This window comes from Palaemon carinicauda, chromosome 37, assembly GCF_036898095.1.
Source record: "Palaemon carinicauda isolate YSFRI2023 chromosome 37, ASM3689809v2, whole genome shotgun sequence".
Classification (NCBI taxonomy): domain Eukaryota; kingdom Metazoa; phylum Arthropoda; class Malacostraca; order Decapoda; family Palaemonidae; genus Palaemon; species Palaemon carinicauda.
The window spans coordinates 17,879,979-17,895,942 of NC_090761.1; the positions used below are offsets into that span (position 1 = coordinate 17,879,979).

General features: G+C 43.1%; 1 protein-coding gene across 1 annotated transcript; it reads right to left on the minus strand.

Moving 5' to 3' along the window:
* Positions 1-1,079: 1,079 nt before the first annotated feature.
* Positions 1,080-5,707, minus strand: LOC137629206 (uncharacterized). Its single transcript, XM_068360469.1, has 3 exons — positions 5,679-5,707; positions 3,708-3,805; positions 1,080-2,051 (listed from the first exon to the last, which is right to left on the minus strand). The coding sequence occupies exons 1-3, from the start codon at positions 5,705-5,707 to the stop codon at positions 1,108-1,110; spliced, it is 1,071 nt and encodes a 356-aa protein (XP_068216570.1). The 3' UTR covers positions 1,080-1,107.
* Positions 5,708-15,964: the final 10,257 nt, after the last annotated feature.

Here is a 15,964-nt window from a genome sequence, read left to right on the forward strand (position 1 = left end):
CCTGGGAGTTTGGAAGGGGAAAATTCACTGCCAAATCGATAAATAATGCTATAACTAACCTTTCCTTCTCTATACATCTGGGTTTGTCGGGATGGGAGGGGGGGGGGGTTACACAACATAAAAAATGCTAAAACTAACCTTTCCTTCTCTATACATTATTCTCTGGGAAGCATAATAAATCCACAAAAACGTAGGCAAGATTCCTGGCGAGTATCACAGTATTCCTGGTGTAGTGAATATTCTTTGGAATGGTCATTGTGTTGTCCCTTTAAGGTTAAAGTGTCCAAAGTGCAATTCTGGTAGAGATTTATTTGTGAATTACTTTATCATAATGTAAGAATTTATTTTTGGTAAATGTGTAGGAGACCTCCGCGCTCGATTTAAAAGTTTCTAAAAGTAGAAAACGAAAGAAAACAGTAAATTAGAGCTACAGTTACCTTGAAACTGTGAGATAATCCTCCTACAACCACCTAACTCTTACACAGAAAATGTAAGCATAAACCTACTACTACAATTATGGGGGACCCCAGTGGGAAGCGGGGTTTTTGGGTGGGGGGAGGAGGAGAAAAGTGATTTTTCGGGGCACTACCGAACCTAATACAACTACCTACCCTACCCTGGGGGCCATGTACCCCTACCTAGGCCTACCGGGGGGGGGGCTCCGCCCCCCCTGCGACCCCCCTTAAGGCCACAGTAATTTTCAGGGCACCACCGAACCTAAGACACCCACCTAACCTAGCCTATGGGGCCCTGTACCCCTACCTAGGCCTACCGGGGGGGGCTCCGCCCCCCCTGCGACCCCCCCTTAAGGCCACAGTAATTTTCAGGGCACCACCGAACCTAAGACACCCACCTAACCTAGCCTATGGGGCCCTGTACCCCTACCTAGGCCTACCGGGGGGGGGGGGGTCATAGTGCACTAGTTTGTCTGCGGATTATAGTGGTTACAGGGCTCATTTGAGCAAAAATAAGACACAGTCAATAATAACAACAGACTTAGAAAATTCAGGGAAGACAAGAGTAGCGTGAGTTTGATCGTCGATATTTCGACTATTGATGAGGTTACACAACGTTAACGTAAACTGCAAACTACCACATACCTTACTGTTATGGTGTAGGTGGATACAAATCTGCTGCTGCCAGGAGGAAGTGATGAAGTCTTTTGGCAGGATCAGTTATGGCCAATTTAAAGTAGGCCACGGCCAAATACCCCACAAAATGACCTTTTCTTCTTCCGTATTTGGGGACCAGGGCCTTGGTGCCTCTCCAGGTACGTTCTATGGTGTTAGTATGAGCACCTGTAACTGGGTCAACAAAATTAACACTATGATTAACCGTGAGGTGCTTATAACCTTCTTTTTCTAAACAATTATATGCCTTCCAACAATCCGATATCACCGTGGTACCTTCTGCTATAAACTGGCGGATAATAGCCAGTAATGTTTCAGCGGAGCGGTCTTGCACCGGCACAAAAAATAAATCCCGGGTTTCACGGCAGATACCACCAAACACCCACTGACCCTCTATGACGCGTCCAACATTGTACTTGCGCTTGCCAAATTTTGATTCATCAATTTCAACGGTTAATCCAGGGCCTCCAATTTTCCGAGAACGTCTCAGACCCCAAGAAATAAGCACCTCACGGCAAAACGAACACCAATCAACAATAGTGTGATTAATGAGTTTCAGTTCAAACGAAACAAATTCAAATGAAAACGCCTTTTGCAAAAAAAGGAACACAAACTTCAAATTAGTCTCAATATCTAACTTTGCTTTTCCAAACCATGTACCTTTGAAACAAGACACGAAAAAATTGCACCTCCTCTTCCTTTTCCCACGAGTAACCACACTACGATCACACCGGAATGCTAATTTGTTGTAATCTATACGGCACACATTTTCACAATTAGGGCACTTTTTCTCTGCCAAAATCAAACCATGACGTTGAGCAAATGCAATTAGCAAATCAACTTTCCCTGAATAATGTACACAAAAATCCCAATAAGAAATAAAACAATTGTCACAAGTGACACAGTCGGAACGGGATGAAGGTCCTGCTAATTGTTCCATACTTCACGGCAAAATGAGCTTTTCAGTTTGAAGGGAGATCCGAGACGTGCAAAAATATTCCTCCGCGGAACTTCACGTAAACTATGGTAACTGGTGGAAAAATAGCAGGGATAAGTGAAGTAATAAGTGTCAGCATTGGCTAGATTTGTAAAAACCGCCATGATTGGTTTTCAAACAGTGTGACGTCAAGAAAACACCTGTTATTGGTTAGAATAGCATTAAGAACTAGTCTGCCATACGCAGTAAGGCGGTGAAACAGCTCATTTTAGCCAAGACATCACACAGTAAACAAAAACAAACACTTAGAAAAAATCCAAGTGAAACATAACTATACACACGAATATCTTCGTTAAATAGAAGCTGCTCATATATTGACTATTATATAAGCGTTCTATATGATATAATAGTGAATTGTAGGTGTTTAAATTCTTCAAGATCTTCCGCGGAGCTCTCCTACACATTTACCTTCTTTTTTATTTACTTTTAGTTTGTGACATGGAAAGGGGGGTCAAGCGTGCTTAACCCCAACTAGGTCTGCGACCTGGGAACTACTAGGTTAGGTTAACTGGATTTGTTAAGTTCTGTGGGCTTTTAAAAAATCTCGAAATTGTTGAATAATCACGTTTTGTCCTGTTTCCCCACACAAAGTCCCAAGTTCCCACCTGGGTTCGTAGGGATGAGGGGGGGGGTTACATAACGGTAAATAATGCTAAAACTAACCTTTCCTTCTCTATACATTAATCTCTGGGAAGCATAATAAATCCACGAAAACGTAGGCAAGTTTCACGGTGAGTATCACAGTACTCCTGGTGTAGTAAATATTTTTTTAAAAGGTCATTGTGTTGTCCCTTAGAAGTTAAAGTGTTCCAAGTGCAATTCTGGTAGATTTATTAGTGATTTCCTTTATCATAATATAAGGATTTATTTGCGATTTACCTTTAGTTTGTGACCTGTGAAGGGGGGTCCAGCACGCTTGCCCCCGACTAGGTCTGTGACCTGGAAACTACTAGGTTAGGTTAGGTGCATTTGTTAAGTTCTGTGGCCTTTTAAAAATCTCGAAAGTGTTAAATAATCACGTTTTGTCCTGTTTCTTCACACTGAAAGTCCTAAGTTCCCACCTGGGTCCGTCGGGATGGGGGGGGGATACATAACGGTAGAATGGCTTTTTATTTGCAGGGGAAATAAGGGTCAAATTCGTTGAACGCACACAAAATACTGTAGGTAAAGCTGTTCTTCCTAATGGAAATGTGGTCCCGTGTTTTTCTATAATTTTACTATCCATATATTAAGGCATTATGACCACAAGTACCTTCATATATATTTAGGATAAAACGTAATTAATGGCCAATTACTAAATATTCGTCCAGAATTCACAGTGTCCCGTAATTGATATAATAAACAGAACTAAACGTAATTACGATGTCAATCAACTAATTTCACCATATTAGCAGCTTGAAAGAAACTGCAAAAGTTCAAGATCGAAATATACTTAATGGGCCCATTACCCTACAGCTTCAAAAGACATCCCTTTTTTGCAACATGTAGGCTTAGCTATTATTTTACAACGTTATAACACTTTTACAAAACAAACTGCTGGTTATTCGAGTATCGAGTTTACGAAAATTTAAATATATTACCAAGAAAATTCATTTCCTTGTCCAAGGTCATCTCGACACAATCACTTTGTGAGGAACACCCTTTGGGAGTGTCATTCAGTGTTGCCAAATGGGTTAGTCTGAAAATCCCCAAAATTCATGATAAAAAATCCAACAAACAACCCAAAAAATCCCCATTTCCACAAATATATTTTCTTCTGATCATGTAGGCTTTACCAATATAGAAATTACTCACTATACTACATATAAGTGCAAGTAAACTAATTACAATGATATAGAGGTTTACTCATCTTTGTTTCTTCTTCATAGAAATATGTACAGAATATCCCCGTCAGACACACAAAATCCCCAAATCTAGGAATAAATTCCCATATCTGGCAACACTGTGATTCTGAATGACATATCCATGCTAAAATCGGGAAAATTGCTTCGTTCATTAGTGAAAAGCTTCGCGTTTTTCACAAGTGGATGTCTGGTTGGAAAAGAACAACACTTCAAAGGACCTATTAAAAAATATGATTAGTTATAACCATGAATATATAAATATGGTGAGGTATATTTATTAGGATAATTCATTTTTTACTATGCAGAGAAATATAAATTATCTAAAACAACGCTTTATATCTTTTATTATTCTTTTATAAACGCACCAAAACAATTCGCTAGGACTATTTACTTTAGTCTCTCATAAAAAGTTAAAAAAAAACTATTTACAAACTTGTTATAGAAAACGCTTTCATTGGAGACTATCTCATTTATTTTACTATTAAAGAAGAATTGCGATAACTTTTATATGTTAACAAATTTGAAAATATACCATTTACTAATTTTTATATAACGCCATGATATATTTGAACATTTTCATATTATAAATTGAAAAAAAAAACAATACGGCGAGTTCTTATCCTTTTATGTACGGAAAATTTTAAGAATCAAGTATTAATAATTTATATGGAATTTCTTTAACACATTGCAATTTGATATGGCTAGATATTTCTAAAAAGGAAATAAAATAATCAATATGCATACTAGTTTATAGAGAACACAATTAAAGTTAATATGGATGTAAGTAATCATAAGCCTTCTTAGTTGATCTATACAAAACAACTTCAGAAAATAAAAAAATAAAAAAATTCCTTGAATCTCGAAGTACTTTACCTTCACAACGAATTTGCTTTGCATGAAGTGCATTTGGTATATATAGGGTAAAAAAAAAAAAAACCTTAGCACTTGGGTACTTTCAGCACTTGGAAAGGAGTGAGTATACTATTTTAATTGCATGACAAAATTTAATCCAGATTAAAAGTAGTGTCGCCAATAATTTATATAAAAAAAACCTGTTAGCAATATGGAGAGAGAGAGAGAGAGAGAGAGAGAGAGAGAGAGAGAGAGAGAGAGAGAGAGAGAGAGAGAGAGAGAGAGAGAGAAAAAAAAACTAATTTTCTCTATACTTATCATATATTTTCAAAGGAATCTTCATTCTCGCTTCGAGGTTAATCTCTTATATGACACATAATTCTTGGCTTAATAAATGTGGAGAGTTTATTTTCATATAAATGTTTGAGTGGGAACTTAGTCCAGGAAAGGCTCCCTACGTCAGTTACACAAAGATCATCAGGGGAGGATAATGAGCACTTACACTCAGGGCACAAACACCCTGCTAATAACTTTACTGACGCAATTCCCTAACCGTCACTCTTAAATACTTAAGGGGGAAATTTTACTGTCCATAGGCCGGAGAATTCCACACGTGAAAATAAAAGTAATTCATGGCCTACTCTAGCTTTGTCCGGTCTATAGTCATCATCACTCTTAGGCTCTGTTTCGTCTCCGTCCCAGTGAGATGCTGGACAGGAATCTTACGTTAATGCAATTAGAGACAATAAAAAAAATGGGAGCAGTGGAGTATAAAAGTATAAAGTAAAGTTAAATGGGGATCTTCACCTTCAAAGCACTAAGTTAAAGAGCGTACACTCGCTGATACCAACTTACCTATATCTACAGTGGGTTACTCTCGACATCTCGGGTGCTTCTGACCCGTCCTATAGTATGAATTGGTAAAATTCATATAACGGGGTTAAAGGTACCAAAGTTTGTAATCTATTCCAAATAATTTATTACAGCAAAAAAGAATCGGAGTAACTCATTAATGATTTATTTACATAGCAAAATTAATAATTGAAAAGAGCATCAGTAACTCAATTATGATTTATTCACATGGCAAAATGAATAATTTCTGGATCCCCAGTCACATCGGGATACCAGGGAATGAAAAGGCTGATGAGCTAGCCAAAAGCACCAAACACATTCACAATGTACAGGTGCACATACAGCCTGCACTGCAACAAATCAAAAGCCAAATAAAGACATAGCTCAAGGACAACCTAATCAAGGAACTACATATGAGGATAGAGAATGGCTCTCCCTCTGCAACATGGTACAAATGGGCATCGGAGCTAGAACCCCCTCCCATAGACAGATACACCCCAAGAAAACTGGCAGTATGTATACACAGACTCCGGCTGGGTTACAAAGCAAACTGGGAACTCCTAGATGACATCCAGAGAAGGTGTGAACACTGTGATGTCATACCACAACAAGCCCTCCTGCACTATCTACTAGAATGCAGAGAAACAGCACAGCTACGAGGTGATCTACTTGTAGACACCAACACACCACATGCCATGAAAGAGGCAGCCACACTGGCAAAAGCAATTGTCGAAAGCATAGACACACATGCACAGTTGCTTTCAACACTACCTCCACCAAGGTAAGACCTCCTCATTCCATGCACCATCTCATCCCCTCATTGTAAGGCTCTATTCACATCACCCCCTTTCACTTCTCAACTAATCTACCACTAAAAATCTCTCTGCAGGGACCCTAGGGAGTAAAGGGTTGGACAACCCCACCTGCACAATTTTTCTCTAATCTTCAAAAGCCTTACACCCCCACTTTTCAAACTACCACTATCCGAGAAATGATGGCCCTCTACCACTACCACCATCATCCTTACCCTATCCACATCTTTTTCTACTACTAAAAAACCTTTCAAATTTCCATTAATGCAACTACCTTAAAAATTTTTACAGATCACCTACGGGCCAACCAAGGGAAAGGCCCGTGCCAACAACAAGTGTTGGCTTTAATACCCCAACAACAACAACAACAACAAATGAATAAGTGAAATGAGAATCAGTTTACAACACAAAATATTGAAAATATTAAACGGAATTAACTCCTGGGATTAACCCTCAAACGGAATAAATAAAATCAAAATCTTCTGATAAACAATTTGTGCGGTAGGCTGCTATGAGGTCCTAACATGTGGTCAGTGACCTCAAGCAGTTATCAAAATTTAAAAGTACATTAATTTCTATGCACGCAGCCAGAAAGATGTAATGCCTGAATGGTACCTAAAATTAACTTATGAGAAATAGAAGCTTATCTAAAAGGGGAATGGCCATTAATTGAACTCACAAGATTTTATATGTTGTGGGCGTCCGTGTCCTGAGCGTGGCGGTCTTCAGTTTGCTTCACTAGGCCTACAGCACTGGTTTTGCGGAGTCAATGGCCCTTTCCAACTCGCCTCTAGACTGGAACAGACGTTTCTGGGAACTAGCTGCTTTCTCACTTATCTGCTTGACCTCATCCTTGGTGGAATCTTGGTCCGTTATTGTGCAAAGGGACAGGCTAGTGGGGGAGAGTGGGAACACGAGGTTGACCCTGGGGCCTATTGAACCTGACTTGACAGTTCCGCTAAGTACCGTGGCCTGTAACTTTGTGAAGTCGAGTTCATGTCAGTCGTGTCCGCCTTCCTTCCCCAAAAAAAGCACATCTCATTGCGTAGGCCAGTGGTCTTGAGGTGCCAACTCTCATTTAGGACAGGTTTGAAACACTTGTGACTTGAGAAGTTTTAAGCAATACACTTATTTAGAATACAAGGAGAAATCTTGCAACTCCAGGGGACAAAGATAATCCTAACTCGTATATATACAGACGAAGAGGCGTGGAGAGCTTGTAATAACATTTCCCATACTTTAATGACTTACTTGAGGATGGATGAATTGGGATCTGGAAGTACCAGTCTTTCAGGTCCAACAAGATCATGAAGTCATTCGGTCTGACCGTTTGTGCCGTCTCTATTTTGAACGAAGTTTGTAGGACAAACTCGTTCAGGGGGTGAGATGTCTATTACGGGTCTCCAGATGCCTTTTCTACAAGAAATAAGTGACTGTAAAAGCCTGGGGACCCTCCCAGGACCTCTTGGAGAGAGCCCTTCTCTAGCATGGTCCTGACTTCGGTCCACACGGCATGGTCTTGACTTTGGCCCATAGGTCCTGGTCCTTTGCCGATCCCTTGGCATAGGACCTCGTCATAAATGGACTTTGAGTTAGTGGAGGGGGAGAGTTAATGAAAGGGACGATATATCCCTTTCCTAATATGTTAGTCGACCAAGGGTCGCCTCCGTAATTCATTCACCTCTGCCATCTGTTCATAAGGTATCCCCCAACCAGTGGACTGGTCGGAGGATTGCCCTCCCTAGCGTGGTTGTTGATGCCGGGATTTCTTGCCTTTACCTTTACGTTCCTTGGAATGAAAGGAAGGTTTTCCATCTTTCTTCTTTGGGTCTTTCTTCTACTGGCCAGTCTGAGGTTTGGGAGACTGTTGTCTCTGCCTTGGAGGAGCCTGCTGGAAGGAAAAAGAGGAGACAACCCGCTGGAGGAGAGTGTCTTGGCTCACCCTCCTCCATCAGTTCACTATGCTCTAAATGGCTTACCTATCAAACAAGGCGGGTCCATCCATTGGAGCGTTGCGTAACCTCATAGCCTCTCTCTCTTGGACCTGCCTCTGGAATCTCGAGACAACTGCATCGCGTTGCCTCAAGATCCAGTTGACCCATTGGTTCACCACATTCTCCGTCAAGAATTCGAGTGTTCTCGCACCCAAGAGATGGAAAGAGAACAGCGTCTCCCTCCTCTTAGGAGTGGAGAAACCCTCGTTCTTAACGAGATAGCCAATCGGGCCTAACCAATAATCCAGCCATGAATCTGATTGCAGCCCACTCCATGTTAGCAGCGTCTGCAGCAGAAAACTGCACAGGGAGAGTTGTCAGTTTCTCCAAAGGTGTCTGGGTCAACGATACAATCACCGGATCCAGCGATGAAGGGGAAGTATCGTCTCCCACTACCTCATATTACTTACTCTGCCTTACATAAGGAGGAGGAAGTAACCTAGAGGAGTCCAGCAAACGAAGAGAGCGGGAGGTACCAGCTACTTGGGCAAAAGCTCTCTTCTTCGCTGCCTTAACTCCCCTTCCCCAAGGGAAGGCTACCTTGGGCCTGGAGGGTTTAGGAGCACCAGACAATTGGTCCAGGACTGTATCCTTGCCCTCAGTCGGGATGTCATCAGGCTCTTGCAGGTTGTTAACCTTTCTGATGCACACCAGAACCTTTAGAAAGATTCGATCTGAATCTTTCTTCTCCGAAGGTGTTACATTCGGGCTGTCAGAAGCAGGGAGTGCCCCGTTAGAGCGCTCAGAACCGTCATCGAAAGGTTCTTCCTCTCCCTAGCTAACACCCATAGTAGCGCGGAGAGGGTTAGGGTCATCAACAGAAAACCTTCTGGAAGCAGTGTGTGCTCTAGGGGGAAGGCCGCTATGCCCAGGTTTTACATTAGTTGCTGAGGCTGAAGACTGTTCCCCCTTGAACCTGACATTCACCCATAGAATACCAATTCTTAGGTATAGTCTTCGTGTCTTTCCTCTCTCTCGGTTGAACCTCAAATTCATCCAAAAGAGAGGATTCCTCTTCCTTAGTTGATTCCGTTGGTTTAGCACCCCCAGAACCAACTCGGAGAGGGGTATCCTTCAGTCGGGATGAAGGATATTTCCGGTCGTCGATCCTTACTGGCTTCCAGCTCTCTGAGCGAGAGACTGGGCGAAGGTTAGAGGATTCCGACTTTCAGGGAGAGGTCAACTCTCTTTCCCTAACCGACCTCGCGGCCGTGACCTGAGTCGCTACCATCCTCTCCCGGGTTGGATCCATGATCTAAGGATCCTTCGCCTTAAGGTAATCCTCATACCTTGAGACACTGGAAGGAGGGTGTGGCACTCTAGCTAGGCTAGCTCGCCTGGGGTCAGAAAGATTGCTAGATCCCTTAGGAGAATCCAGGGGAATAACAGGAACCTTTGCAGCTGCAGCTGGGGGATTGCCATTGCTAGTTTAAGCGCTTTCACTAGGTCTTGAAACCAAGGTGCATTCTTGGCTAACAAGTTACCTGATGAATTAGTCTCCCTGCGATTAGATGGTTCCGATCACACCAGCCAAGGTGAGGGCAGGGGTGGGGAGAACACTCAACCCCCTCCTAGGTGAGCACTCATGGGGTGAACAACTCCGAGGTAAACGACCTTAACTAGAGGTTGGTTGGCGAGGCGAGCCAGTACGCTCACTTACCTCCACCTCTCATCAACTCTACGATAGCGATCGCTTGAGCAAGTAGGAACCTCGTTCACTTGACGAGAATCAGGTTTCCTCACTTCCAGCGGATAAGCTCTCCTAATCTTCTCGCTAAAAGGAAAGGCACATGACAATGCATTCAGTTTCTCCGCCTTAGCCGTAGGTACAAGATCCTGTCTGAGAGTGTCGAGAATCGGAGCTCTCTTTCTCACCTGTTCTCCCGAAGGAGAAAGGCGCGGTGTTTTCCTTACCCTAAGAGGTGAGGAGAAACAGGGGGCTGAGCGCTTGCGTTGCAGCAAGACTGGTAAAATCCGCCCGATCTCGTAAGAGGATGGTCTTATGAAACGCTGACCATTTCGCTGTTAGGTGGGGGAGCAGATGGAAACCTCCTCCCCTTCGTCATCCAGCTACGGTGTACTGGAGCGTGGTATGGACAAATCCAATACCTATTGGTGGTATCCTCATGGAGGAGACTAATCAGGAGAAGATCTTTCCTCTCGCAAGCATAAGGAACGATCCTCACCTCTCTCTCCTGACGGGGCATTGCCTCATGGACGAGGGAGCTGCCGCTCAGAAGAGAGGGTCGGAGAAGATCTCTCCTCTCACATACGAGAAGATCGATCGACTCCTCCTTCTGAATGCGCATCGCCTCACGAAAGAGGGAGCTGCCACTCAGAAGGTTGTGTCGCTTCGTCTTTCCTCGGAAGGTCAGATAGCGCAACACTAGAAGGCAAACCTTATGGTTGTCCAAGTCGTTTCTCCCATCGAGCAAGCCCAGAAAGAAGATCAACTCTCTGAACAACCTCTAGAAACAAAGCCAACGCTTGATCCTAAGACCTGAGGGTCTCTGGCCAAGTTACTCCAAGGAGTGCTTGTCCTCAACTGCTCTAGTCCTCCGCCTTAGCAGGTGGAACGTTGGGGAGAGCAGAAGAGGGCGACTCAGCGCTCGAGTGCGCACGCACACCCAAACGCTGGACCTCCTGTAGCTTCTCCTTTGACGGGGAACCCGTCAGCCCCAAGGAGGGCCACAGTAGACGAACTGAGTCGTCTAAGAGGGACTCCCCCGTGGAGGACTCCCTCACTGCCTCTCTAGGGGAGACAATGGGAGGAGACCCCGAACGAGGTTGTCCCGGCGTTACCAGGGCACAACTTATACTCGACCGTTCCCCAGAGGAAGCTGGTGGGTAGAGTCAGGATGGGGAGATCGAGTCGGAGGAGAAAGAAGTCGGGTCTTCTTCCCCTTCAAGGCTGACGTCGAAGGGGAAGAATCCCTTTTAGACTTCTTCTTCTTCCACCTACCAAACCTCACCCCCTGGGAGGGCGACCACTCCTGACGCACACTACAAGAAGAATCCCTCGGCACGAAGGGAAGAGACTGTGAAGATCCATCTCCTCCGAGGACATGAAGGTGCCGCAATGGTGCCCTTCACGGCTTGGACAAACTCGCATGGTTGGACCTCACAGGCAGGTACACCTGAAACAGAAAAAGAGAAGAGAAATTAGTTCCAACCAGTTTAGGTTAATGGGAGAGTGAGACACGTCTCCACTGCCAAGCTGGAAAAAAAAATGACTGTTAGTCACCAGTGCTGGTGGGAGCTGTGGGTAGTTAAACCCTCGTTAACTTCAGTTTTGACTAGTTTTCAGCTCCGCGGAAATTACAATGCTATGTTAAAGAGCGGAAGGTTTGTATCATGCGGCAGGACAAAATTCTATTTTGAATATGTAAGGATAAAAAAAACAATTTTATTTTGAATATGTTATTCATATGAAGCTTATCATAAGTAAGAAACATATAAGCTATCTCATTTAAATATAGAAACTAAGCTATCAAGTGCACATTTCTTTGCTTTCTGGAAGGACACATTTCATTGCTCTATTAAGTTACAAGCTGCAAACAATACACCATTTTACAGTTGTAGAAAGCAAGTTATTTTCATGGTTCAATAATAATTGTAACAGTAGGTACATTATCAAAATTAAAAAGCAATCTACAGATTTTGAGACATACAGTAGTATTTCTCATTACCTGAACAATTTTCCTTTTATGGTGCTTATTTTTTTGCATGTATAAACTACCATGTCTTTGGTGTATTAGATCTGCTAAAATATGAGTATCTTCTTTATAATCAATATGTTTATCAAGGTATGTACAGTATGCTTCTCAAATACATCTATAGAATTACATGTGTTTTCCCTTAATAGTTATCAACTTTGAAATCAAAAAAGGATTTGGAAACAAAACACTTGACCTATCTCACTAGTCTTTATATTAACTTTTCAACAGCAATTTCCGTAAATGCATAAAATTTTGTGTACAGATAAATTATAGGGCTCCTTTAAAATACAGAAACTGTTTTTATATCAGCAACTTCAATAAATAGCTCTAATCTTGCCCATTTTTACAACAGTTATCAATTTTCATTACAAAAAAGAATCCTATGCTATCATATGAGCACAGAACATTACAGTCCCACATAACTTGTGTAACAAAATAAATAAAATAAATATATCATTACCATTTATGGGTACTGTAGGAACAACACATCCAGTGGATGTATATGTGCTTTATAAACAAATGAAATTGTTTAGCAGTTAATTTTTCCTTAGTTGCTTTCCCCTTTATCAATTTAATTAATATATTTTGTCAATGGGACAAAACTTGCACATTTGTATAGGTAAAATTTATTCATATTTTTGGACACAGGTGTTCAAATTCTGGAATATCCCTCACTTTTGTAGTTTGATCAAGGGCTACCAGCTTTTTAAATTTAGTTTAGCTCTTTAAGAATGTCTGACAAAAAATGTAAAAATGTCCACACTGATTGCAATTCCTCACTAACATTATTTGAAGAAACCTTTAGTGGATATACAGTATTTTTTCAATATTAAACTTACCCGATAATCATGTAGCTGTCAACTCCGTTGCCCGACAGAATTCTATGGAGGGATACGCCAGCTATCACAATACTAGAAGGGGGTGTATTTACCAGCGCCACCTGTGGCCAGGTACTCAAGTACTTCTTGTTGACACCTCCTCAATTATTCCTCTGTCGTGCTTCCGGCAAGACGTTCTGGGATACGCTTATGTTCTTGGAGTATTTTCACGACTTTGGTGAAGTATTTCTCTTTGATTTCGGCTGTCGCTTTACTGGAAACTTCTATATTAGCTTAGTTAGCTTTTGGAATTAATTTGATTAATTTTGGTGACGAGAGAGTATGAACTCTCGTTCACTTTTCAATGGCCGACCCTTCCCTTAGACGGAAGTGTTGGTGTCTAAGAGAGTATAGACTCTCTTTCTTAATTTTGCTTAACAAAAGTTATAGATTTATTTTATATCTCTCCGCCTCTTATAGGCCTCTTCGATTAACTTCCTTTTATTATAAACTCATTAAAATTAATTTTTATATTTGTTTATATTCGACCTTCCTAATAGTAGGCGGTCTTTTACCGAAGTTAATAAACTTTGAGCCCGTCATTTCGGTTTTACCTGTTAACATATTATGCTATTTCCGCCACAGAGTTTGAAAGATTTTCTTTGACAGTCTCGTACTGTTTTCAAAGCTGAACTAACGTTTTGTTTTGTCTCTGCAGTTGTTGACGTTCAGAACGTTCAACTTGCACTCTATCGTTACGATAGAGAAAGAATGTTCACGGTTTCACGTTGCAGTAAGAGTAACCGTGTCTAGCGTTTTGTTCATTCTTTCTTAACTTAATGGTTTTGATCCTAATAAAGGAACTTTTCAGTTTTTTTCCTTTAACAATAATATGTTTTAACGATATATATGATTGGGCTCTTCTCTCAGGTTCTAAGTCAAGAGAGAGAGAGAGAGAGAGAGAGAGATAGAGACGGAGGGAGAAAGAGGATAAACGTTTCATTCAAGCCTGCCAGGCGTACGAGTAACGTCGTTATCGTTTTTTGCTCTTCTCCCTAGTCTCTTTAGGGGAAGAAACTAAACGTTTCTAGAGTGATCTAGTGTTTAGTCTCTTTCCAACCACTGAATTATCTTTCATTAGATTTTTCTGTTACATTGTAATTCTGTTTTCGCAATTACTAACTTTGAGAAAGGATAGAATTGCGTATTTCAGGTACAAACCACTTAAAGTTTCGAGTTCAGTGAAATAAGTGCAAACAGAAATCAAAGTGATAAGTGATTAGTGCGTGAGGGTACTTTTGTGCGCGCCAGTCGTCCTCCCAGTCCGGGACCTCTTGCAAGCTCCCAAGCCCAGGGGAGAAGCAATGTCGAAGGGCATAAGGGTTCAGCAGGCCTTGATCGGCGCACAGAAGTATTCTCGGTGGTTGTGGGCGTGTCTTACCGAGACCGTCACTCCCACCCGCAGACGATTGAGCCCTTATTTTGCTCGTCTGCAGAAGAGATTAGGGGAGAAAATAAAGGCAGAGTAACGCTGGTCTCAGGTCTCAAGACTTCTTAAACGTTAAGTCCAGACCTATGCCAGACGTACGAAGTTAAAGTTCACAACTTTCGGTCTTGATGCGTGAGTGTCGGGCTGAGAGTGTTGCACCTCCTCCTCCGCCTACACTCCCTCCACCTGTTCTCGCTCCGCCTGTGCTCGCCCAGCCTGCACCTGCTCCGCCTGTGCTCGCCCAGCCTGCACCTGCTCCGCCTGGTCGCAGCACCATCTGCCAGGCGTACGATGTTGTGAACTCTACTACAGTCCATGCAAGCACAGCTTTCGGACTTGATGAGTGAGTGTCGGGCTGAGAGTGTTGCTCCTCCGCCTCCGCCTACACTCCCTCCTCCTACACTCGCTCCGCCTGATCACAGTACCATCTGCCAGGCGTACGATGTTGTGGACTCTACTACAGTCCATGCAAGCACAGCTTTCGGACTTGATGAGTGAGTGTCGGGCTGAGAGTGTTGCTCCTCCGCCTCCGCCTACACTCCCTCCTCCTACACTCGCTCCGCCTGATCACAGTACCATCTGCCAGGCGTATGATGTTGTGGACTCTACTACAGTCCATGCAAGCACAGCTTTCGGACTTGATGCGTGAGTGTCGGGCTGAGAGTGTTGCTCCTCCGCCTCCGCCTACACTCCCTCCACCTACACTCGCTCCACCTGATCGCAGTACCACCTGCCAGCAGTTCCACCTGCCAGGCGTACGATGTTGAGACACGTGCTGAGTTTGCTGTTCCCTGTGGTGTTCAGCCTCCGCCTTTCTTAAGGCAACCTTTACATTGGGATCAGGAGGATTATACCTCTCTTCCTCCGCCTCCACTTGCTGCTCCACCAGTGATGCAACACTCGGTTGAGGTACAACAACCTCTCCCGTCCATGAGTCAGTTTCCTCAGCTCTTGCTGCAGCGAGCTCAACCCTCCATAAGGCAAGCACCACAACACCTTAGCCTTGCGCCTCAGGAGCCTCAGCTTGCGAGACATTTACCTTGTTCTGCGCAGCCTCTTCCTCATCGCGCTCCGCTCACACCACAGGAACTGGAACTTGCTACTCCGCTTCCGCCAACCGCTCAGCAAGCGCAACCCTTGGGTTCAACCACTCATGCTAGGAGTCAGCCTCCTCCACCCATGCGCCTTCCTTCTGCTTGTCTTTTATTCAGCCTTTGCAGACTGAGCCTCAGGTGTTCCCTCATCGGAGTCTTGAAGAGGAAACCACACTATTGTTGTTCCAGCTCGTTCTGACTCTGCTGTTCAGCATACCATGGTTTAAACCCCATGCAAGCATGCATAAAGCACTCTAGCACTGGTCATGGAATTTCTGAGAAATGTTAAACGCCATGCACACGCTCTGCTTTCCTTTCAGCAGGCTCTGCTTACAGCAGGCTCTGCTTACTACATGCTCAGCA